This window comes from Sparus aurata, chromosome 13 (genome assembly GCF_900880675.1).
Source record: "Sparus aurata chromosome 13, fSpaAur1.1, whole genome shotgun sequence".
NCBI classification, from domain to species: domain Eukaryota; kingdom Metazoa; phylum Chordata; class Actinopteri; order Spariformes; family Sparidae; genus Sparus; species Sparus aurata.
The window spans coordinates 33,126,387-33,153,238 of NC_044199.1; the positions used below are offsets into that span (position 1 = coordinate 33,126,387).

The following is a 26,852-nucleotide window of genomic DNA, read 5'->3' on the forward strand; positions in this document are numbered from 1 at the left end:
GAGTTGGTTATAATGACAATCTGCAGTCATGTAAATATTCTGGAGTACGTAGCAGAGCTTCCCTGGAAGTTTTAGTTTTTGACAGGTTGTGAGGACACTGAACAAGTGGCAGCCTGTTGTAACTGCTGTCTTGTGACATTATTGTTACACAATCTCCACGTTCTTTTTTACTTCTGTGGAATTGAGGTGAGGTAAACAATAAAACCTGTTAACCATATTTAGAAAGTTCCTCCTCCTAAAAACCATCAACACGCATGTCAAGAGCACTTATGAAGGCTGAGTCGTCTCTTCCAAATTCAACAAGCTCACCTGACAGCTCACGACAAACAACTGAATCCTGTGGTAAGCTGAAGACATCATCACATCTCTGTAAACTGCTTTCTTTAAAATACAACAAAATGCATCTTTCTGTCTCATTTTTATTTGTGCATTTTATATCAAAGCTAAGCTACTAGACAAGAACAGATGTACTTCATTTTGTCTTGACCGATTGTTATGACGATCACTGTTTTGCTTTCCTCTTAGTGACTCTCTGCCTGTCCAGACTTCAGCTGCAACAATGTCGCAAATTGCTAACGTCAAGGATGTCAGTGCTGGCTGTAACGCAGGCAAAATTGGTGCAGATAATACCTATGATGTACAAGGTAAATGAAGGTGTGATTATATTTTTCTATCAGGTTAACTTGACAGTTTCATTAAATCTCTCTAACGACTACACTTACAGGTGGCGTTGGAAAAAATGCTTCTCTGGGCAACGTCACTGATGTCAAAGTCTGCGGAGCAAATGATGGCAACATCGGAGCAGAAAACCAGTATGACATCAAAGGTGAGTGATTCCTCATGTTGCTGGGTCGGTATGAGCCCTTTATTTAGATTCATTACTGATATTCAGACAAGAGCATCTTTATGCCAACAATCTGAGTTTCTGTGCTTAACATTTTACTCCTTTCCTCAATCCTCATATTTCATCAGGGGGACTGGGAGATTGTCCCAGTATCGGAAATGTCTCTGTCAGTGTTGGTCAAAACACAGGATTCATTGGTGCCGGCAACAAGATAAACATCAGCTGAGGTAAGAAGAGTTACTTGTCACATCAGACACATTTTAAGATTGTGTGTTGTTTTTCCTATGAATGCATCATCGTAAAATTATATCGTCTGATTTCTCTCATCAATCTTTATATTTGATTCTTTTTGTCTTTCTCGCTTTTAGGAAATTGCTCCTCAACAGATGGATAACTCTTCAAAAAATTATGTTTTTAGGTTAATAATTGAAATGCCTCAGTAGTAGTTGTGGTAGTTGTGGTTGTTGTTTCAGTAGCAGTAGTAGGAATATGTTTTAGCAAATGTTTAACTCATGATTTCAAATTGGCAAAAAAGACTCTTTCATGAGCTGAATGTAAAAAAGGTTTCAATAAAAATAAAGTCCATCTACTCTATCATACTGTCTTAGCTCAATGTTTTTTTACCAAATGAAATACTTTTTATTTTTGTCAAGAAATCAACAGTTTGGTTTTCAAAAGGAAATTATACACACATTACATTTTTGGACAGAACAAAATCAATATAACAAAATCACAGTTCATAAATCTATTCCAGTTATAACATTTAATCATTGGGCTGTGTCACAGAGCTCTGTTATTATAGCAGTTTCATAAAGACAATCTCTTGTTTTCACAAGGAACACACTGTCATTCAAAATTCTATGTCAATTGCCCTACTATGTGTACTGACTCATCACATGGGCAAACACCTGGACACCCTACACAACACACTCATTCCACCAGAGCAGCTCAGGTACGTTGTCAATTGGGACAATGTAAGTTTCCACTGGGCTGCTCTGGTTTGTAACTGGTTCACTGCCCACCCACACTTTATAGTTGTTTATCTCCCTCCATACTCTCCATTCCTCAATCCTATTGAGAATTTTTTTTCTGCCTGGAGATGGAAAGTGTATGACCGAAATCCACAAATGCATATACCCCTTCTCCAAGCTATGGAAGACGCATGTGGATATATAGCAGTTGGTGCTTTTCATGGCTGGATTCACCATGCTAGGCGATATTTCTCTTGCTGCTTGGCCAGGGAAAACATTGCTTGTGACGTGGATGAGCTGCTGCGGCCAGACCGAAACAGAGGAGAGCATGCTGCACAGTTTTTTTTTTTTTTTTTTTTTTACTGTAACTGTGTACAGTAAATTCTTCTGTTGTTTTGTATGTAGACCGTATATTGTTGTATATGCACTGTGTGTTGGTTGGGATGTACACTGTGTACATTGTGTTTGTGGGAGAAATAAAATATATCTGTTACCGTGTATTTGTGTGTTCTGAGTATAAAAACAATATTCTCAATTATTTTACAACACACTTATGTATGTACTGACTGTAGTAAGTGTAACTGAACAAAAAAGACCTAAGTCATGATGATGAATGAAGAAGAAGTGTTTTCCATTCATCATAGTGTTTTACACTGAGCACATCAGTGTTCAACTGAGTCTTATAAATGTCTATTCATTTGATGGTTTGTGTGTGTCATTTGAAAACAAGACACCATTTTGAGAAGAAATAATATTGTTTTGAATGTAAAGTTTCATTTTGCAGGAGAATTGAGGGGTTTTGCCCATTGTGTGTGTGATTTTTGATTTGTGTGTAGAGTTCTGAGAGCATGAGGCATGCTTTCAGAAAATGTGTGTAAACAATCCAGAAAAACTGTAATAAACCCACAAAAAAACCTAAATGAAACCTGACTAATGGCTTATTGGCTAATTGTTCTCAGCTCCACAAATGTTAACATTAAGGCAATCCTCTGAAAACTGCTGCATTCTTTTTTGAAAACGATCTTTTAAAGCCTTCCAGCATTTATTTTTGCCCCAGTTCTTAGTTCACTTGTTACCTCTGGGTGACAAACCTGTTGTGGCTGCTCTCTGTCATCTTCACCTTCTGGCTTTGCTACTGAGACTGTTCTGATGCAACTCTGTTCATAAAACACTCTCACACCCTTTGGGATTCTGTGGAAATGAGGGTAGAGCTGAGTCAATACCTGTTTGTGACCTCCTTATTCATCACACACATGATCACCTGTACAGGATACCTGACACAGCACAGTACTGATTTTTCAGATTAATGCGTTTCAATGAGATGTCTTATTCAAATGTTTAACAACAAATTGATACATGAAATGAGACTCCAGCAGAAAGAAACTGGAGAACAGATGCAGCAGTGACACATCACTACTAGTCTTTGTTTCATCAAGGCAGCATTTGCCACAGAGCTGCACCTGGAGGGTCGGCGGCCCTTTGGATATCCAACCTTTCCATCAGTCTGGCAGTGAAGAGCGGCTCTGGAGGAAAGTCGGCCTGTAACCCAAGAAGAGCAGCAGTCGGCTGTTCAAGAGGGACTGCATCAACCGAACAGGGTGGTCTGTTTCTATCGGGGAAACTACAGGTCACATAAAGCTTGATTTACTTGCTTGTGACGTGTTAATGTGCATTATGCTAAAAGATACATCTGCGTAATTGATGACACCACCTGTTGAGCTGAGCTATCAGCTATCCTTGGACTCCTGCTAACTAGCCACATGCTACTAGCTCTTTCCACCTGACATCACATCAGACAAATGCTGGTTCAGTCGGTTGGAACAAAATCAAAACAGGTCAAGTTTATACACCAGACTGGACCGGCTAAAATAGAAACCTCCCCAAACCTAGTTTGTTGTCATTGTATGCCTGCCTGTACTAACATCACCATTAGCATGGAGCACACTGTTCACATCGTGACATTAGCAAACCACTTACCCACACGATGCCATACATGCTGTCTGCTCCTCTATCTGACATGGTAGAAACGGGGATTCCTCCATGAAGACAACACTTCTTCAAAGGACCACACACCTTTCAAAGGTGAGCATTACCCTGTCGAGTTGGTTATAATGACAATCTGCTGTCATGTATAACTTCTGGAGTACGCAGCAGAGCTTCCCTTGAAGTTTTAGTTTTTGACAGGTTGTGAGGACACTGAACAAGTGGCAGCCTGTTGTAACTGCTGTCTTGTGACAATAACTGAAATTCTTGATTTTGATAATTTGTTACACAATCTCCACGTTCTTTTTTACCTCTGTGGAATTGAGGCGAGGTAAACAATAAAACCTGTTAACCATATTTAGAAAGTTCCTCTTCTTAAAAACCATCAACACGCATGTCAAGAGCACTTATGAAGGCTGAGTCGTCTCTTCCAAATTCAACAAGCTCACCTGACAGCTCACGACAAACAACTGAATCCTGTGGTAAGCTGAAGACATCATTACATCTCTGTAAACTGCTTTCTTTAAAATACAACAAAATGCATCTTTCTATCTCATTTTTATGTGTGCATTGTATATCGAAGCTAAGCTACTAGACAAGAACAGATGTACTTCATTTTGTCTTGAGTGACTGTTTTGCTTGTCCTTAGTGACTCTCTGCCTGTCCAGACTTCAGCTGCAACAATGTCGTAAATTTGTAACTGCAAGGAAGTTCATGGTTGCAATAACACAGGCAAACCTGATACACACAAACCCTGTCACGTACATGGTAAATGCTGGTGTGATCAAAGGTGAGTGATTCCTCATGTTGCTGGGTCGGTATGAGCCCTTTATTTAGATTCATTACTGATATTCAGACGAGAGCATCTTTATGCCAACAATCTGAGTTTCTGTGCTTAACATTTTACTCCTTTCCCCAATCCTCATATTTCATCAGGGGGACTGGGAGATGGTGCCAGTATTGGAAACGTCTCTGGGGTCAGTGTTGGTCAAAACTCAGGATCCATTGGTGCCGGCAACAAGTTAAACATAAACTGAGATAAGAAGAGTTACTTGTCACATTAGACACATTTAAAGATTGTCTGTTGTTTTTTCCTGTGAATGCATCGTCGCAAAATGATATCGTCTGATTTCTCTCATCAATCTTTATATTTGATTCTCTTTGTCTTTCTCCGTTTTAGGAAATTTCCCCTCAACAAATGGACAACTCTGGAGAATAGTAGTAGTAGAAGTAGTATTTGTTGTTGTCTCAGTAGCAGTAGTAGGAATATGTTTTAGCAAATGTTTAACGCAGGATTTCAAATTGGCAAAAATGACTCTTTCATGAGCTGAATGTAAAAAAAGTATCAATAAAAATAAAGTACATCTACTCTAACATACTGTCTTGGCTCAATGTTTTTTTTTTTGTTTTTTTTTTACTTCTGACTGACATTGCTGTATTCTGAGGGATATCAAGTACACGTATCAAATAAAATACAAATATTCTTCATTTTTGTCAAGAAATCAACAGTTTGGTTTTCAAAAAGAAATTATTCCAGAAATTAACTTAAAAAGACTCACTATAATTTGATCACGTGCTGGTAATCTTTAGCTTATCATGCATAGCTTATTATATTTTTTGTAACATGTTACTTTGCTTATCACACTAAATATCTTCAAGTAAATACAGTACATTTATTTATACAAACTCTCTCAAGCTGCTGTCCAGTTCTACAACTATTCCTGATTTAAAAATTATTGTTCAAACCAGTAAAGAATGGATTTTGGTCCCATCGGGGCATGTTTTGTCACATGTTACTATATTGCACTAAATGTCTTTGATTTGAAGATATATTCCCAAGGCCTAGTAATGTTGCATGTGTAGCGTGGTGCAGAGTGAAGCTGCCCTCCACTACACATTTAATTTGAAAGTCTTTTATTTTGTTCTGCAAAGAGCAAAAATATGTATTTTATCATCACAGTTCACCACACACATAGTAACTTCACACTCAAGTGTGTGTTCTCATTCTCTGAACGTATTCTTGATATTCTAACACAGAAAAATCATGAACATTCAGAATCAACTTGTTTTATCAAATACACAGTCAGCCAATCATGTCTAAACATTGTCAAATTAATCAAATCAATCATGTATCTATTGTAACCTTTTTATCTATTTATCTATGAACTAGACACGAGCAGTCCGGGCTCTTTAGACCGGCTCATTGTTCTACTCTCCCGCCTCACGCTCGCTCGAGGTAGCTAGGCAACCAGTTCTAACTACTAGCTAGCCGTTTTCAGTACTGACCAAGTAACGTTCATAAACAATCCCACATAAAACCAAACCGGGATCATAAACTACGACATAACATATTCACTCCTCCATTACACAATTCCAACTCTCCCTTCTTACCTGCAAAGAGCAAAAATATGTATTTTATCGTCACAGTTCGCCACACAAATAGTAACTGCACACTCAAGTGTGTGTTCTCATTCTCTGACCATATTCACGCGAGATTTCCCTTGTACCTGAACACAAACAGTGTAGCGAACGCGCCCTCTGCTGGTCGGAGTTAGACACTGCATACTGCTGGATAACACATTTTTCAAACAACAAACCAACCTCTTCTCACCATAAAAACACACAGACAATTTTCACCACACTCTGAACATGAGCTGTGCTAAATGTAAATCCTGTTAAATGTTAAATGTAAATAATAGTAATGTACCACTGATGGCTCTGTCTGCCACACATGTCTGTCTTCAAATATTTTATAGTGCTTCAGTCATTTTTCTAATCTAAAGAAGCCATATGGATGTTCAGTAATTTTATGAACATAAATGTGAAGCACAATAAACCGTGTCATTCATTTTCAAAATTACTTTGTTAATAGTGTTTATTTTGTACACGTATGCTATATTTATCCATATTTAACTTAATGTACTGCAAAATTAACATTTTGGCCAACAACCCTCCCCCGAGATTCAGTTTTGGCCCTCTACTGGGAAGAATGTGGGCACCCCTGACCTCGAGGATCTATGATATATAAAAAAGGGCAATATATTGTATTATTTGGCTGTTTCTGAAATACAAGGTTAATTCATTTGTCACTTTACAACTGCCTGAAAACTTTCAATTTAAGCTCCTTTGGGCTGCATAGGAGACAAACAGTAGAAAAGAAAAAAACTACACACAAACACACACACAGTTTACTTCAGATGCCATTAGCTGCTGAGATAAGTGATGGACAGAAAAAAGTTGTGTTCAGTCCAGAGCTGAGCAGAGCAAATACAGTCAGCAGCCAGCATCCTGGTGAACTCCGCTGCAGACATAAACTCAACACTACACTTTATACTTCCTCCATCCATTCGTCTTCCTCTCTCAACATCATGTGCTGTCCTCTGCTTCTTCTCTCTATTCTTCATTTGAGTGCACAGGCGAGGCAGCTTCTTGCTTTTAAGTTCTGTGTTCTTTCTTTCTGTACGTAATTACTACCTTAATACATCAAACTACTGTCCTTCTTACACAACTTCACAAAGCAGTCTGGTCACCAGTCTATAAGCTGGTTTGTCTGGGCCAGCTTGGCTCCAGGGGGACATTATTACAACAGTTCAAAATCAAATCATGAAGAGGTCACAGAATGACAGTAGGCTGGATTGAGAGCAAAAATGTGTTATAATATTATGGCGCTTTAGTTTGGTGAGAAATTGAAAAGGTAATGTAACCACAAAGCTTTACAAGTAAGTAAAAGTAAACTTAATTTAACAACATTAATAATAAATCAACAAAGCAAAACCTGCACCACAGAAAAACGCTCTAAATGATGAAAAACCCTCTAAATGATCCCACACATCCACTGCAAATCCTCTTTAAATTAACAACATCCCTCACAGAAGTAAACTGCATCATTCTGCAAGCTTTGTACTTGAACTGTGCATTATACTTTTGTGCATACTCCAAATCAACACTTTGAAATATGGTAAGTGAGGCTGAAACATGAAAAGGCTGGACCAAGAGAGACATAGTTAAAAGCAGAGTGGTACTGAATGTTAAACGTGTTTGCTCGTGCCGATAAGCTCATTTGGTGGGGGCAAGGACTAAAATTTTGATTTCAGAGGTGGGGGGGACACAAGTATTTTTAATAAAACTCCAACTCTTTCAGTTCACTGTGTTTTCTAGTAGTTCTTCTAGTTTTCTATTGCTACCTTTAAGTTTACTGTTCCCTTTTTTGGTTTGACTGGTTGTGAAGCATGTAGCAAAACATTGTCACCCAATTCTGTGTTTCACCTTGTTAGTCAACTTCACTCCAACTCAGTACCACCAATTTTACACTTATTTTTGGAACTGTCTGTGCAACGAGTTCAAGTTCCGGCCTGGGGCCCTTTGCTGCGTGTCACTGCCTTCTCTGTCACCCTCTTCTCTGTCATCTCTGTAGCTGTCCTATTAATAAACCCATGATTAAAACCCTGAAATGAAACCTGACTAATGGCTTAATGGCTAATTGTTCTCAGCTCCACAAATGTTAACATTAAGGCAATCCTCTGAAAACTGCTGCATTCTTTTTTGAAAATGATCTTTTAAAGCCTTCCAGCATTTATTTTTGCCCCAGTTCTTAGTTCACTTGTTACCTCTGGGTGACAAACTTGTTGTGGCTGCTCTCTGTCATCTTCACCTTCTGGCTTTGCTACTGGAAATGTTCTGATGCAACTCTGTTCGTAAAACACTCTCACACCCTTTGGGATTCTGTGGAAATGAGGGTAGAGCTGAGTCAATACCTGTTTGTGACCTCCTTATTCATCACACACATGATCACCTGTACAGGATACCTGACACAGCACAGTACTGATTTTTCAGATGAATTCAAATGTTTAACAACAATTTATTACATAAAATGAGACTTCAGCAGAAAGAAACTGGAGAACAGATGGCAGCAGTGACACGTCAAGTAGTAGTCTTTGTTTCATCAAGGCAGCATTTGCCACAGAGCAGCACCTGGAGGGTCGGCGGCCCTTTGGATATCCAACCTTTCCATCAGTCTGGCAGTGAAGAGCGGCTCTGGAGGAAAGTCGGCCTGTAACCCAAGAAGAGCAGCAGTCGGCTGTTCAAGAGGGACTGCATCAATCGAACAGGGTGGTGTGTTTTTATCGGGGAAACTACAGGTTACATAAAGCTTGATTTACTTGCTTGTGACGTGTTAATGTGCATTATGCCAATAGATTCATCTGCGTAATTGATGACACCACCTGTTGAGCTGAGCTATCAGCTATCCTTGGACTCCTGCTAACTAGCCACATGCTACTAGGTCTTTCCACCTGACGTCACATCTGACAAATGCTGGTTCAGTCAATTGGAACAAAATCAAAACAGTTGAAGTTTATACACCAGACTGGACCGGCTAAAATAGAAACCTCCCCAAACCTAGTTTGTTGTCCTTATTGTATGCCTGCCTGTACTAACGTCACCGTTAGCATGAGGCACACTGTTAACATCGTGACATTAGCAAACCACTTACCCACACAATGCCATACATGCTGTCTGCTCCTCTATCTGACATGGTAGAATTGGGGATTCCTCCAAAGGACCACACACCTTTCAAAGGTGAGCATTACCCTGTCGAGTTGGTTATAATGACAATCTGCAGTCATGTAAATATTCTGGAGTACGCAGCAGAGCTTCCCTGGAAGTTTTAGTTTTTGACAGGTTGTGAGGACACTGAACAAGTGGCAGCCTGTTGTAACTGCTGTCTTGTGATCTTATCTGAAATGCTTGATGTTGAGAATTTGTTACACAATCTCCACGTTCTTTTTTACTTCTGTGGAATTGAGGCGAGGTAAACAATAAAACCTGTTAACCATATTTAGAAAGTTCCTCCTCCTAAAAACCATCAACACGCATGTCAAGAGCACTTATAAAGGCTGAGTCGTCTCTTCCAAATTCAACAAGCTCACCTGACAGCTCACGACAAACAACTGAATCCTGTGGTAAGCTGAAGACATCATTACATCTCTGTAAACTGCTTTCTTTAAAATACAACAAAATGCATCTTTCTATCTCATTTTTATTTGTGCATTTTATTTCGAAGCTAAGCTACTAGACAAGAACAGATGTACTTCATTTTGTCTTGACCGATTGTTATGACGATCACTGTTTTGCTTTCCTCTTAGTGACTCTGCCTGTCAAGACTTCAGCTGCAACAATGTCGCAAATTGCTAACGTCAAGAATGTCAGTGCTGGCTGCAACGCAGGCAAAATTGGTGCAGATAATACCTATGATGTACAAGGTAAATGAAGGTGTGATTATATTTTTCTATCAGGTTAACTTGACAGTTTCATTAAATCTCTCTAACGACTACACTTACAGGTGGTGTTGGGAAAAATGCTTCTCTGGGCAACGTCACTGATGTCAACGTCTGCGGAGCAAATGATGGCAAAATCGGAGCAGAAAACCAGTATGACATCAAAGGTGAGTGATTCCTCATGTTGCTGGGTCGGTATGAGCCCTTTATTTAGATTCATTACTGATATTCAGACAAGAGCATCTTTATGCCAACAATCTGAGTTTCTGTGCTTAACATTTTACTCCTTTCCTCAATCCTCATATTTCATCAGGGGGACTGGGAGATTGCGCCAGTATCGGAAACGTCTCTGGGGTCAGTGTTGGTCAAAACTCAGGATCCATTGGTGCCGGCAACAAGATAAACATCAGCTGAGGTAAGAAGAGTTACTTGTCACATTAGACACATTTTAAGATCGTGTGTTGTTTTTCCTATGAATGCATCGTCGTAAAATGATATCGTCTGATTCCTCTCATTAATCTTTATATCTGATTCTCTTTGTCTTTCTCCCTTTAAGGAAATTTCCCCTCAACAGATGGACAACTCTTCCAAAAATTTTGTTTTTCTGTTAAGAATTGAAATGCCTCAGTAGTAGTAGTTGTGGTTGTTGTTTCAGTAGCAGTAGTAGGAATATGTTTTAGCAAATGTTTAACTCATCATTTCAAATAGGCAAAAATGACTCTTTCATGAGCTGAATGTAAAAAAAAGTTTCAGTAAAAATAAAGTCCATCTACCCTATCATACTGTCTTTTTTTGTTGCTATAATCTGAGGGATATTCAGTACAAGTACCAAATAAAATACTTTTTATTTTTGTCAAGAAATCAACAGTTTGGTTTTCAAAAAGAAATTATCCCAGAAATAAACTTAAAATGACTTAAGATGATTTGATCACATGCTGGTAATCTTCAACTTATTTTTCAATTTCCGCAAAAAGTGTGAAAATAAATAACTTCACAGTGTGCTGAGTTGTTTGACAGTACAGAGGTCAATGAAGCGACCCATACATTTGTGCTCAGTGCTTTAAATGAGATCCAACTTTGAACTGTGCAGTCACATTTACTTGAGGGGATAGGCTACTCGATAGTGGCTACGTAGACTCCTGAGGGCAGATCATTCTTTCGTAGGATCTCGAGGATCTATTATATATAAAAAAAGGCAATATATTTCATTATTCGGCTGTTTCTGAAGTACAGAGTTAATTTATTTGTCACTTTACAACTGCTTGAAAACATTCAGTTTCAGCTCATGTGGGCTGCATAGGAGACAAACAGGAGCAACCAAAAAACTACACACACACAGACACACACACACACACACATACAAGGTTTACTTCAGCTGCTATTGGCTGCCGAGATAAGTGACAAATGTTGCGTACAGTCCAGAGCTGAGCAGAGCAAATTAAGTCAGCAGCAAGCATCCTGGCGAACTAAACTGGTGACATAAACTCAACACTGTGCCTTATACACACACACACACCACATGCTTGTTTTTTATCTGTTGCTTGACTTTGTCTTAGTGATGTAGTTTCAAAGTTTAGCTGCTTTAGTTGTGTTGATTGAAGTATTATTGATTTGATCAATTTGCTAATATGAATACATTCGATTATATGGTACAGAGCACTTTTCGATGATTATTTTGTGCATATGTTTTGTGGTAATTACTGGTTATGATGATCAGTGCTAGGATTAATTTCTTTACTATTCTTTTAATTCTACATATTTTACAAATATTTACATTTAATGTGAACCCTTCTTTTAGAATTTTTTTGGTGTGGTCATTGGTCCCTGCTGCCCCCTTAAGTTTTTGACTATTTCATATTTTCTATTAATTAAAAAGTAATAACTGCTATCAATGATTATTAATTTCTAATAACCACACCTGCCCTACCATTAATCCCAACATATGTATGTATATAATACATACATACATATGTTGGAATATCTCTCTCTCTCTCTCTCTTTCTATATGTATATATATATGTGTGTGTGTGTGTGTGTGTATACCGATCAGGCATAACATTATCAGTGAAGTGAATAAATTATCATGGCACCTATAAGTGGGTAGGATATACTGTATTAGGCAGCAAGTGAACATGTTGTCCTGAAACTCTGATGTGTTAGAAGCAGTAAAAATGGGTAAGCATAAGGATTTGAGTGAGTTTGACAAGGGTCAAGCTGTGATGGCTAGATGGCTGAGTCAGAGCATCTCCAGAACTGCAGCTCTTGTGGGCTGATCCCATTCTGCAGTGGTCATTATCTACTGAAAGCGCCAACAATGGGCATGTGAGCATCAGAACTGGACCACATGGCGATGGAAGAATGTGGTCTGATGAATCACATTTTCTTTTACATCACATGGATGGCAGGGGGTGTGTACGCTGCTTACCTGGGGAATACATGGCACCAGGATGCACTATGGAAGCGTCTATATAATGCTGCAATAGAGGAGATCTTCATTGAAGTTGGTGGATGTTACATAGACAGTCAACCAAGCTGTTACTATTAATGTTTCTTCACTAGATTTCTAACATGATGTGAAATGTTAACCTCTAACACCTTCATTGTTCTAGTTTACAATTTGTGAAACCTGCTGTGTGGAGGCGGGGTGCTTTGGTAAAGATATGTAGAAAGAGTTTGTACAATCATCACATTGTCAGGAAGTGATCTCTGATGCATGGATTTACTTAAAGTTTTCTCATACATAATGTTTAGAAGTGCTTATCAAAGTCTGAATATATGTATATAACATTTACTTCTTTGGCTCTCATTGTTACTACTTCCATGATGAATTTCCTGAACTCAAACTTGAACTTACCTCTTGATTCTGGGATACACAGTGATATCTGTAACTGGAAGAGCTGCATGTTTGTGTTGTGGCTTAATGTGATTTCTGATGCATAGGTTGCCATTCGTTGTGACATTCACAGCACTCTGCTGTTCTTTCAGGTTGATGGAAAACTACACGTACAACAGCGACACACTCCAGCTGGAAGGGTTTAATGTCTCAGAGGATTTTACATATCCTTTGTTTCTTTTTCTCTTCTTCTCCTACTTGTTCATAATTGTTGCAAATTTAAGCATTGCTGTTCTGGTTTTCACTGACAAAAACCTCCATCAGCCGATGTATCTCCTGTTTTTCAACCTTTCAGTTAATGACATACTAGGAAACTCTATTCTGCCCCGTTTGCTTGTAAACATGTTGCTGCCTCCATCTGAGCGCCTCATCAGTTATTATGAATGTGTGGTTCAAGCTTTCACCGTACATGTGTGCAGCACCTGCTCTCACACTGTGCTCATGATTATGGCCTTTGACAGATATGTGGCCATCTGTAATCCTCTACGCTATGCTATCATAATGACCAACAAAATGCTGATAAAGCTGACAGTTGCTGCCTGGGGAGTGGCCATTGTTCTGGTTGGGATTCTTCTCGGTCTGACCATACGGCTGAACCGATGCAGGACGATGATAACAAGTCCATACTGTAACAATGCCTCTTTGTTTAAACTCTCCTGTGAGAATGTGTTTATTAATAATATCTATGGCCTCACTTTCACTGTCGTCCTGTTCACCTCTTCTATAGGCACAATGGTTCTCACTTACACTAGAATTACAGTTGTCTGTCTGACCAGTAAGAACAGGTCTTTGAACAGTAAAGCCTTGAAGAGCTGCAGCACTCATCTGGCTGTGTATCTGATCATGTTGCTCAGTGGATTTTCTATAATTATTCTGCATCGCTTCCCTCAGTACTCAGACTACAGAAAATTTGCTTCTATTTTGTATCACATCATCCCCAGCAGCCTTAACCCCATTATTTTTGGCATGCAGTCCAAAGAGATACGGAGGTTTTTATCAAAGTCCAAGAAGATTTTGCCATCCCCGTAAAGACGTCCTCTAAGTGTTTTGTTTGTTTTGTTGCAGGGACCATATTTTCCTTTGAAAACAGCTTTTTTATTCACTTAAGGAAACAAAAAATATTTGTGTGCATTGTTACCTTATTATTGTTGTAAATATTAAAATACTGAGGTTGAATTTCTTCTCCAAAACTACATAGTGCCCCATCAAAACAAAGTTATGACATGCATTCAAGTCAAGCACAAATATGGCACTGAACTGTATGTTCCAGCAAACTTATTGAGGAGTCAATGTTTTTAAGTGCACAGAACAGGAATCCTTCCTGTGGCTCTCAATTTAGTAGAGTTAAAATATTCAAGAGAAGGACAGGTTGTGTGAATTATACGAATCCGAAGAACCTGAGATGAGTCACATTTTCTTCTGTAGTGTCCTTGATATAATCTATGCCTATGAAATTGCTACCTTTTTCCTCTGTGTGTTGATAATGAATGCAGAGTAAACTTCTTTGACAAATAATATATATATATATCAATCATCTGTCTTTTACTTTTTACCTTTCTGTGTCAATCACACATTTAGTAAACTATTTCAACCATTCAGGCCAGATTCCTTAAAAAAGAGGCATTGATTGTATTTTCAACTTGCTTCTCCCCTGATATACTGTATTCACATCAAACACGTTGAAGTAAGGGTTTATATTGATCCAATGAAACCGTGATTGTTGGAACAGTGAAGATAGAAGAAGTGTTGTCTGGTTTGAATGAAATGTGTTGTACAATAATAAAACCACTGTTTCTGCAAATGGAGTCTGGCTGATTTGGTGAGGCTGTTTGTGGTTAAAGATAAGGATCTTATTCTTAAAAAACGTCTGTCTCTGGAGGGATTCTTTCAATAAATTTGACAAAATCTTAGAACAACAACAAAGCACAAAAAGTAAGGAAAGTTGTGTTTGGTGAATTATTCCTCTGCTGTAACATTGCAATAAATCTTACACAGTTGGAAAGCCTGTTTATTTCCCCTTTAAATTGTGCCACATTTGTAAGGAACATGTATTTGCGGGATGAGCAGCAGAGCTGAGTATGTGGGTTGTGCCGACGAAAACTTCTCTGCCAAACAGCTTATTCTGCTATTGACTCTTGTTTTGTATTGTTTGGTGGATTACATCAGTGGTTCCCAACCTGGGGTCCAGGCCCCCCCTAGTTGGGCTCCAGAGATCGCAGGGGGTGTGTGCAACTTTGGCACCAAAGTCTGCAAGGTCTGTCCAGCTTCCTCCCCTGCCAGCGGATCCAACTCACCACCAGGTGGTGATCAGTTGACAGCTCAGCCCCTCTCTTCACCCGAGTGTCCAAGACATACGGCCGGAGGTCAGATGACATGACTACAAAGTCGATCATTGACCTCCCTCCTAGGGTATCCTTGGTGCCAAGTGCACAGATGGACACCCTTATGCTTGAACATGGTGTTAGTTATGGACAAACTGTAACTAGCACAGAAGTCCAGTAACAAAACACCGCTCGGGTTAAGATTGGGGAGGCCGTTCCTCCCTATCACACCCCTCCAGGTAACACTGTTGCTGCCCACGTGAGCACTGAAGTCCCCCAGTAGAACGACGGAGTCCCCGGTTGGAGCACTCTCCAGTACCCCTCCCAGGGCCTCCAAGAAGGTTGGGTACTCTGCACTGCTGTTTGGCCCATAAGCCAAAACAACAGTGAGAGATCTATTCCCAACCCGAAGGCGCAGGGAAGTGACCCTGTCGTTCACCAGAGCCCAGACTGTGCGTGGAGGTGGGTCCGACTATCTCTAGCCGGTACCGCTCAACCTCCCGCACTAGCTCAGGCTCTTCCCCCCCATCGAGGCGACATTCCATGTCCCCATGGCTAGAGTCACCGTCAGAGGATTGGGTCGTCGGAGCCCCCGCCCACGACTGCCACCCAAATCACACTGCACCGGCCTCTTCTGAACCCTCCTGCGTGTGGTAAGCCTACTGGAAAGCGGGCCCACGTCGCCCGTTTGGGCTGCACCGGGCCAGGTCCCGTGGGCAAAGACCTGGCCACCAGGCGCTCGCCTGCGAGCCCCAACCCCAGGCCTGGCTCCAGGGTGGGGCCCCGGTGATGCCATTCCAGGCGACGTACACTTCCTTGTTGTTTTTCTGTTTATTAGGGGCTTTGGAACCAATCTTAGTCTGACCTGTCACCTAGGACCTGTTTGCCTTGGGAGACCCTACCAGGGGCATTAAGCCCTTAACAACATAGCTCCTAGGATCATTCAGGTGCTCAAACCCCTCCACCACGATAAGGTGCCGGTTCAAGGACCTACAACTGTTGTTTATCATTGCAAAAAAAAGTTTGTAATTAATCACTTTATTCTTTTAGTATATGCGGGTTGGGGGGGGCCTGGCTTGTCTTGGACACAGGCAATGGGGGCTTCAAGGAAAAAAGGTTGGGAACCACTGGAATAGATGACTGAAGTCTAAAGAAACTAGACATATTGGCAGTTTAACAAGTGATTAATTCAACCAACAGCAGCCTCAGTAGCCAATGAGATTTATTCAGATTTATTGTGATTTTCATCTTTCTTGATATTTTTTCTGTGTCAAGATGGTGGCAATGTTGGTCTTGGTGACATGTTCAGTGAGACGATGTAATTCACTGAGCAGTTTAACATACAACTAGATGATATTTTACTTTATTTCAACAAACTGAGAGTTTTTCGACTTGAAAATGTATCTTTTTAATTCACAAACATATGTGTGATTCATGACACATTTCAAACAGGATCAAAACCCTGTTTCTCTCTATGTAACTACAGTACAAATTATTTTCTCTCTAAGGCTTTAACTAGTTCATTGCAAGCCCAGCAGCCAACTAACTATAAGATGACTCTCCTCTGGGTCTCAGCATAGGGAATTCCTGATAAATAAATGTTTTAATGTTGATTTGCAGTGTTGGGGGTTACTTTTCTAAGGCGTTACATGAATATATTTATCTTAGAAATAAATAATTATATTTATTTTATATTGATTCAAAGAAATAAGTTAACTAGAAAATGAAAAGATTTTTCTTTAAAAAAACAGATTTTAGAAAAAAGTAAATAGGAAACAGAATGAGGAAAATTGATGTGTCTCCATCTTTGTACTGAATTCTTTGTGCCATGAAGCCATTTTTCCACCACCTGGTTACTGTTTGTATCAGATTACTTCAGCTTGATAAAATGTGTCTGCAAACTAAAGTGTTTAAGTACATGTATTTAGTGGAGACATGTTGCTATCACATTTAGCAATTTTCCAACCATGCATGTATGGCTGATTATGTGACAAAAACACTTGATTGTGTGTGGTGTCCCCTCGTGTTTGTAAATGAACCCTGAAACGATGGCGTCAAAACTGATTACAGAGTTGAGTCGACAACCAGTCTGACACAGCAAGCTTTCTTACTTCTGCAGTGGTGTTTACTCTGTTCAATATTACATTAATGTAAATGTTTCAGTTTACCCCCCCGTGCAGACTCCCAATTGTATAAAATCGAAAAATTACCAGATCAACAAAAGTTTGCTATTTATATTCTAAAACTAAAATGTTACTTTTTGTGAGTGTTTTTAGTGTGTCATTTCAGAACATGGTGGCTATGTTATTTTGTCAATTGTAATTTTTGTGGTGGTTTATATTTAACAATTAGCGAGGAAGCTGTTACATTTCCTGACACCAGCTGTTTTATCACCCATCAAAGCGCACATTACTGGACAAACTATGTCATTACACCAATTGTAAATTACCCCAAGCATGTTTTTCTGCATCATAGTTTAAAATATAAGGTTTTCATATCGGAGAATATATACACCAACATAGGCTAATATCGGCAGATAAAATCAGCCTAACGATAAATTGGTTGTGCTCTGTTATTTCTCACAGTATTCAATGTGTGTCCTTCAAGTAATTTAGATGGTAAAAAATTCCAAGGGGTCATGTAAGTTAAAATGACCCTGCTTGTAGTTAATTGTGAGAAACATGCACACACACCTAAAAATCTTAACAACCAGTTTATGATGGTTTGTAAATACTACGGGTTTACTCCTATGGTTTTTCAGGGCCGATGCCAATTATAAGACATCATGGAGGATGAAAACTGATATTTGGGATGACATTCATCTTTAAAAATGGTCTTTATTCGAAATGTTGAACTGCCAGTGATGAAAAAACCAAACTATAATTTACGCAAGTACTGTTCTTAAGCACAACATTCAGGTACTTCACTTGAGTATTTCCATTTTCTGCTTCTTTTTACTTCGACTAAACTTATTTGACACATTTGGTGTGATTAGTTATCAGAACCAAAGTAACACATTTTTACATGACTGTATTTTATTTTAGCGGCAATCTGAAAGAAAATCTCAGATACCGATAATTAGAAAAATGCTGACTATCGTGCCGATATCAGTCCAGCCTTGGTAAATATATGAATAAAATCACATGCTTACATCATTGCTATTCGCTTTACTGGACTCAAAATATTTCTTTATAGGCAGTAACTCAACATATATTTTACTTTCTTCATCACTGGGTTTTTGGTATATAAGCAAGAATGATCTCCTTTAAATTGGAATAAATCTTAACATCCATTGAAAATCAATCTGAATTTACCCCCTCATGGCCTGTAGTGATTTTGCAATTCCTCAACAACTTAAGCTTGGAAAAGTTTTGACTGGACAAAAACAAAAGAAGTTGTGGTGGAAGGGAATGAAAGGGGCGACACAAACACAACCTGGAGTCTATAAAACGCTGCAATAGAGGGGATCTTCATTGGAGTTGGTGGATGTTACAGAGACAATCAACAAAGCTGTTAGTATTAATGTTTCTTCACTAGTTTACTAATACGATGTGAAATGTTAACCTCCAACACCTTCATTGTTCTGTTTTATGATTTGTGAAATCTGCTGCATGGAGGCGGGGTGCTTTGGTAAAGATGTGTGGAAAGAGTTTGTTTTATCATTACATTGTCAGGAACTGATCTCTGATGCATGGATTTACTTAGAGTTTTCATGCCTAATGTTTATAAGTGCTTATCAAAGTCTGAATATATGTATATAACATTTACTTCTTTAGCACTCTGTGTGACTACTTCTATGATGAACTTCCTGAACTCAAACTTGAACTTGCTTATTGATTCTGGGTACACAGTGATATCTATAACTGGAAGAGCTGCATGTTTGTGTCGTGACTTAATGTGATTTTTGATGCACAGGTTGCCATTCGTTGTGACATTCACAGCACTCGGCTGTTCTTTCAGTTTGATGGAAAACTACACGTACAACAGTGACACACTCCAGCTGGAAGGGTTAAATGTCTCAGAGGATTTTACATACCCCTTGTTTCTTTTTCTCTTGTTCTCCTACTTGTTCATAATTGTTGCAAATTTAAGCATTGCTGTTCTGGTTTTCATTGACAAAAACCTCCATCAGCCGATGTATCTCCTGTTTTTCAACCTTTCAGTTAATGACGTACTAGGAAACTCTATTCTGCCCCGTTTGCTTGTAAACATGTTGCTGCCTCCATCTGAGCGCCTCATCAGTTATTATGAATGTGTGGTTCAAGCTTTTACCGTACATGTGTGCAGCACCTGCTCTCACACTGTGCTCATGATTATGGCCTTTGACAGATATGTGGCCATCTGTAATCCTCTGCGCTATGCTATCATAATGACCAACAAAATGCTGATAAAGCTGACAGTTGCTGCCTGGGGAGTGGCCATTGTTCTGGTTGGGATTCTTCTCGGTCTGACAATACGGCTGAACCGATGCAGGACGATGATAAGAAATCCATACTGTAACAATGCCTCTTTGTTTAAACTCTCCTGTGAGAATGTGTTTATTAATAATATCTATGGCCTCACTTTCACTGTCGTCCTGTTCACCTCTTCTATAGGCACCATGGTTCTCACTTACACAAAGATTACAGCCGTCTGTCTGACCAGTAAGAACAAGAACAGTAAAGCCTTGAAGACCTGCAGCACTCATCTGGCTGTGTATCTGATCATGTTGCTCAGTGGATTGACTATAATTATTCTGCATCGCTTCCCTCAGTACTCAGACTACAGAAAATTTGCTTCTATTTTGTTTCACATCATCCCCAGCAGCCTTAACCCCATTATTTATGGCATGCAGTCCAAAGAGATACGGAGGTTTTTATCAAAGCCCAAGAAGATTTTGCCATCCCTGTAAAGACGTCCTCTAAGTGTTTTGTTTGTTTAGTTGCAGGGACCTTATTTTGCTCTGAAAACAGATTCTTTATTTACTTAAGGAAAAAATATATATTTCTGAGTGCATTGTTACCTTATTATTGTTGTAAATATTAAAACCCTGAGGTTGAATTTCTTCTCCAAAACTACATAGTGCCCCATCAAAGCAAAGTTACGGACATACATTCAAGTCAAGCACAATTATGGCACTGAACTGTATGTTACAGTAAACTTATCAAGGAGTCAATGTTTTTAAGTGCATAGCTGAGACCAGGAATCCTTCCTCTGGCTCTGAAATGGAGTTAAAATATTCAAGAGGAGGACAGGTTGTGTGAATTATACGAATCTGAAGAACGTGAGATGAGTCACATTGTCTTCTGTAGTGTCCTTGATATAATCTATGCTTATAAGTTAGCTACTTTTTTCCTCTGTGTGTTGATAAAGAAATGCATGAACGCAGAGTATACTTCTTTGACAAATAATATATATATATCAATCATCTGTCTTTTACTTTTTACCTTTCTGTGTCAATCACACATTTAGTAAACTATTTCAACCATTCAGGCCAGGAACCAGGTCTGAATGATTGTTTTTCATTTAACCAGAAAGAGCTGCCAAATCACCAGCAGACTCCTTAAAAAAGAGGCATTGATTGTATTTTCAACTTGCTTCTCCCCTGGTATACTGTATTCACATCAAACACGTTGAAGTAAGGGTTTATATTGATCCAATGAAACCGTTAATGTTGGAACAGTGAAAATAAAAGAAGTGTTGTCTGGTTTGAATGAAGTGTGTTATACAAAAATAAAATCACTGTTTCTGCAAATGAAGTCTGGCTGATTTGGTGAGGCTGTTTGTGGTTAAAGATAAGGATCTTGTTCTTAAAAAAGGTTTGTCTCTGGAGGGATTCTTTCAATAAATTTGACAAAATCTTAGAACAACAACAAAGCACAAAAAGTAAGGAAAGTTGTGTTTGGTAAATTGTTCCTCTGTTGTAACAATGCAATAAATCTTACACAGTTGGAAAGCCTGTTTATTTCCCCTTTAAATTGTGCCACATTTGTAAGGAACATGCATTCGTGGGATGAGCAGCAGAGCTGAGTATGTGGGTTGTGCGGACAAAAGCTTTGCCAAATTTTCTCTGCCAAACAGCTTATTTTGCTATTGACTCTTGTTTTATGTTGTTTGGTGGATTAGATGACTGAAGTTTAAAGAAACTAGACATATTGGCAATTTAACAAGTGATTAATTCAACCAACAGTAGCCTCAGTAGCCAATGAGATTTAATCAGATTTATTGTGATTTTCATTTTATTTGATATTTCTTCTTTGTCAAGATGGTGGCAATGTTGGTCTTGGTGACATGTGTTCAGTGAGACGTTGTAATTCACTGAGCAGTTTAACCCACAACTAGATGATATTTTACTTTATTTCAACAAACTGAGAATTTTTCGACTTGAAAATGTATCTTTTTAATTCACAAACATATGTGTGATTCATGACACATAAAACACTAGTTCATTGCAAGCCCAGCAGCCAACTAACTATAAGTTGACCCTCCACTGGGTCTCAGCATAGGGAAGTCCTGATAAATAAATGTTTAAATGTTGATTGACAGTGTTGGGGGTTACTTTTCTAAGGCGTTACATGAATATATTTATCTTAGAAATAAATAATCGGATTTTATATTGATTCAAAGAAATAAGTTAACAGCAAAATGAAAAGATATTTAAAAAAACTGATCTTAGAAAAAAGTCAATAGGAAACAGAATGAGGAAAATTGATGTGTCTCCATCTTTGTACTGAATTCTTTGTGCCATGAAGCCATTTTACCACCACTTGGTTACTGTTTTTATCAGATTACTTCAGCTTGATAAAATGTGTCTGCAAACTAAAGTATTTCAGTACATGTATTTAGTGGAGACGTGTTGCTATCACATTTAGCAAATTTCCAACCGTGCATGTATGGCTGATTATGTGACAGCAACACTTGATTGTGTGTGGTGTCCCCTCGTGTTTGTAAATGAACCCTGAAACGATGGCGTCAAAACTGACTACAGAGTTGAGTCAACAACCAGTCTGACACAGCAAGCTTTCTTACTTCTGCAGTGGTGTTTACTCTGTTTAACATTACATTAATGTAAAGGTTTGAGTTGATATCCTGTTCTCTATCACAGGGAACTCGAGGGGAACATCACACAAACACCAACAATGAACTGACAAAGACTGCATGGGGAACAAAGGCTTAAATACACAGAGTACACTGACGAGGGGACATGGAGCAGGTGAGGAGAAAGAGGGAAGAGGGAAGAGGCGGCGGCCTGGGACCTGATGTGGGACCATTGGAAGGTGTCGGCCTGGGAGCCAACAGAGGACCACTGGAAGCTGTCGGACTGGGAGCCAACAGAGGACCACTGGAAGCTGTCAGCCTGTGATCCGACGGAGTGTTGCTGGCAGCTGTAGGCCTGGGTACCGACGGAGGGTCGCTGGCAGCTGTCAGCCTGGGAGCCGACGGAGGACCACTGGAACGTGTCGGCCTGGAAGCTGACGGAGGACCGCTGGAATGTGTCGGCCTGGGAGCCGACGGTGGATGACTGGAGGGTGTTGGCCAGGAAGCCGACAGAGGTTCGCTGGAAGCAGTTGGCCTGATAGCCTACGGAGAGCTGAGAGCCTCCCTGAAAGCGGTTGGACGTGCCCTGGGACGCTTCCTTCTTGGTTTAGACACCCGGGTCCTAGTGGGCCCGGGAGCTACCAGGGGGCTAGCTGACTGGCTATTCCCAACCCCCAGGTCTGGCAAGAGGCTAATGGACAGGTAGTTGCCAGCAATAAGGTAGCTCATGCCATGCACTTCATCCACCCACTCCTTCAGTTGCTTAGCCACTGAGAAAAGTATTACGACGTTCGGATCTTCCCTCAGCATTGGCCAATCAACCATTTCTTTCTGGCATTCCAAAAGGAACTGAAGCTTTACCTACAGATCCATTTTGCCCTGCTCAAAAGCAAACCCTATGACCAAAATGCTCCGTAAAAAGTCTGCTGGGTCCATATTAAGGTCAGTTTGTTCTGCAACAATGAGGGGAAAGCTAATGTGGGCCCGAATGCACACTCATGGGAGGCAGGATAAGGGGGAACAAAAGGCAAGCTTTATGTAAACCAAAGCTGAGTAATACAAAAAGACCAGAAGAACAAACGAGAAAACCAAACTAGATGAGAACTAAACAAAGTAGCAGGTAAGGCTAAGGCAAAGTATAACCCAAAGCAAAGTTCAAAGCAAAATGCAACAAAGAAATCAAAGTTCAAAACGGGAGACTGGAGACACGAGAGGAAATACAGGGAACTCGAGGGGAACACAAACACCACCAACGAACTGACAAGGAGTGCATGGAGAACAAAGGCTTAAACACACAAAATACACTGATGAGGGGACAAGGAGCAGGTGAGGAGAGAGAAGGAAGATGGCAGTCGAGATAATGGGGGGAAGCACAGAGGAGAAATAACATTGGCAGACAGAGAGAGGCAAACGTGCACAAAGGAGAAAACAGAGGGAGGAACACAGGAAACACAGAAAGGACACAAGAGGGTATGGAAACATAAGACAAAACAAGACACAAAACCATGACAACTATTTGCTTTACTGGACTCAAAATGTTCTTTTTATAGGCAGTAACTCAACATATATCTTACTTTCTTTCATCACTGGGTTTTTGGTATATAAGCAAGAATGGTGTAAATCTTGACACCCATTAAAAATCAATCTGGATTTCCACCTCATAGCCTGTAGTGATTTTGCAATTCCTCAACAACTTAAGGTTGGAAAAGTTTTGACTGGACAAAAACAAGAGAAGTTGTGGTGGAAGGGAGTGAACAGGCCGACACATACACAACATGGAGTCTATTTAACACTGCAACAGAGGGGATGCTCATTGGAGGTGGTGGATGTTACAGAGATGGTTAAAGTAGCTGTTACTATTAATGTTTCTTCATTAGTTTTCTAACACGATGTGAAATGTTAACCTCTAACACCTTCATTTTTTTATTTTATGATTTGTAAAAGCTGCTGCGTGGTGGTCGGGTACTTTTTTCAAGATGTGTAGAAAGAGTTTGTATAATCATCACATTGTCAGGAACTGATCTCTGATGCATGGATTTACTTAGTTTTCATACATGATGGTTATAAGCTCTTATCAAAGTCTGTTTATGTGTATATAACATTTACTTTTAGCTCTCATTGTCACCACTTCCATGATGAACTTCCTGAACTCAAACTTGAACTTACTTACTTATTGATTCTGGGATACACAGTGATATCTATAACTGGAAGAGCTGTGTGTTTGTCTTGTGGTCCTTGTGACTTAACGTGATTTTTGGTACACAGATTGCCGTTTGTTGTGACATTCACAGCACTCGGCTGTTCTTTCAGGTTGATGGAAAACTACACATACAACAGCGACACACTCCAGCTGGAAGGGTTAAATGTCTCAGAGGATTTTACATACCCTTTGTTTCTTTTTCTCTTCTTCTCCTACATGTTCATAATTGTTGCAAATTTAAGCATTGCTGTTCTGGTTTTCGTTGACAAAAACCTCCACCAGCCGATGTATCTCCTGTTTTGTAACCTTTCAGTTAATGACATACTAGGAAACTCTATTCTGCCACGTTTGCTTGTCAACATGTTGCTGCCTCCATCTGAGCGTCTCATCAGTTATTATGAATGTGTAGGCCAAGCTTTCACCATAAGCATGTGCAGCACCTGCTCTCACACTGTGCTCATGATTATGGCCTTTGACAGATATGTGGCCATCTGTAATCCTCTGCGCTATGCTGCCATAATGACCAACAAAATGCTGATAAAACTGACAGTTTCTGCCTGGGGAGTGGCCTTTGTTTTGGTTGCGATTCTTCTCGGTCTGACCATACGGCTGAACCGATGTAGGACTATAATAAGAGGTTTGTACTGTAACAATGCCTCTTTGTTTAAACTCTCCTGTGAGAATGTGTTTATTAATAATATCTATGGCCTCACTTTCACTGTTGTCCTGTTAACCTCTTCTATAGGCACCATAGTTCTCACTTACACAAAGATTACAGTTGTCTGTCTGACCAGTAAGAACAAGTCTTTGAACAGTAAAGCCTTGAAGACTTGTAGCACTCATCTGGCTGTGTATCTGATCATGTTGCTCAGTGGATTTTCTATAATTATTCTGCATCGCTTCCCTCAGTACTCAGACTACAGAAAATGTGCTTCTATTCTGTATCACATCATCCCCAGCAGCCTTAACCCCATTATTTATGGCATGCAGTCCAAAGAGATACGGAGGTTTTTATCTAAGTCCATGAAGGTTTTGCCATTGCTGTAAAGACTTCTTCGAAGTGTTTTGGTTGATATGTTGCAGGGACCTTATTTTCCCCTGAAAACAGCTTTTTTATTCACTTAAGAAACAAATGTGTATTGTCACCTCATTATTGTAATATTAAAATACTGAGGTTGAATGAGCTACCCTTTTCCTTTGTGTGTTGGTAAACACATGCATGAATGCAGAGTAAACTTGTTTGATAAATAATAACACACACACACACACACAGTGGTATGCAAAAGTTTGGGCACCTCTTAGGAAAATCACTTGCTGAGCTTTTGAAGCAGCAACTTCATTTTAACATATGTTATACCTCATGGAAACAGGAACATCTGAGTTGTGAAATCATTTTTATTGGCCCAACAGAAAGATTTTCATGTGCATTCAAACAAAAATAGGCATGTGCATAAATTTGGGCACCCCAAAGAAATAATTCCATTAATATTTAGTAGAGCCTCCTTTTGCTGCAATAACGTCCTGTAGATGACTCCAATAGCCACAGACAAGTCCCTGGCAGGTGGTATCTTGGCCCATTCGTCCATACAAATCGCCTCCAGTTCAGTCAGGTTTCTTGGCTTCCGTGCGTAGACAGCCTGCTTCAAATCAATCCCTACATTTTCAATGATGTTAAGGTCTGGGGATTGGGATGGCCATTTCTGAACATTGTACTTATGCTTCTGCATGAATTCTTTGGTGGAATTTGAACAGTGGTTAGGATCACTGTCCGTCTGAATAATCCAACCCTGGCGTAGCTTCAACTTTGTGACCGACTTTTGAACATTCTTGTCAAGAATCTACTGGTACTGAGAGGAATTCTTGTGGCCCCCAACTTAAACAAGGTTTCCAGTACCTGTGCTAGCCACGCAGCCCCAAAACATGATGGAACCTCCGCCAAATTTCACAGTGGGCAATAAGTTCTTCTCATGGAATTCAGTGTGTTTTTTTCGCCATGCATACCCAGCTAGCAATTTAGTGTTCTACAAACGTTCTGCAAATGTTACCGAGAATGTTACCGAGAATGTTCTCGTAATGTTTTCAGTGGGAAGTTTTCATCAAATTAAACATTCTCTAAAAACATTCTAAAAATGTTTTGTGATAACCTCCTTAAAATGTTCAGTGACAACATTGCTTGAGTGTTATGCCCTAATGTTCTTGACATTCTAACATTCCAAAATTGTTTTGTCACCGAGAACGGACTTGCATTTATATAGCGCTTTTTCCAGTACTTGCCACATTCATCCATTCACACACTGATGGCGGAAGCTGCCATGCAAGGTGCCAACTGCACATTAGGAGTTATTTGG

General features: G+C 39.6%; 3 protein-coding genes and 1 long non-coding RNA gene across 5 annotated transcripts; all 4 read left to right on the forward strand.

The window, feature by feature from the left end:
- Positions 1-206: 206 nt before the first annotated feature.
- On the forward strand, positions 207-1,457 carry LOC115593919 (uncharacterized). 2 transcript variants are annotated; one of them, XR_003986380.1, is made up of 5 exons: positions 207-342; positions 526-644; positions 725-826; positions 973-1,071; positions 1,213-1,457. It is a non-coding gene; the product is annotated as an uncharacterized LOC115593919 (long non-coding RNA). The 2 variants fall into 2 exon arrangements; XR_003986381.1 differs by having other exon boundaries at positions 268-369.
- An 11,602-nt stretch (positions 1,458-13,059) lies between these two features.
- On the forward strand, positions 13,060-13,995 carry LOC115593840 (olfactory receptor 5K1-like). The gene has a single exon (XM_030437519.1). It carries the CDS (start codon positions 13,063-13,065, stop codon positions 13,993-13,995), a length of 933 nt encoding a protein of 310 aa, XP_030293379.1. The 5' UTR covers positions 13,060-13,062.
- Positions 13,996-19,251: 5,256 nt separating this feature from the next.
- Positions 19,252-20,178, forward strand: LOC115593841 (olfactory receptor 146-like). The gene has a single exon (XM_030437520.1). The coding sequence runs from the start codon at positions 19,252-19,254 to the stop codon at positions 20,176-20,178; it is 927 nt and encodes a 308-aa protein (XP_030293380.1).
- Positions 20,179-24,615: 4,437 nt separating this feature from the next.
- On the forward strand, positions 24,616-25,551 carry LOC115593842 (olfactory receptor 5AC1-like). The gene has a single exon (XM_030437521.1). The coding sequence runs from the start codon at positions 24,619-24,621 to the stop codon at positions 25,549-25,551; it is 933 nt and encodes a 310-aa protein (XP_030293381.1). The 5' UTR covers positions 24,616-24,618.
- The last annotated feature ends 1,301 nt before the right edge of the window (positions 25,552-26,852 follow it).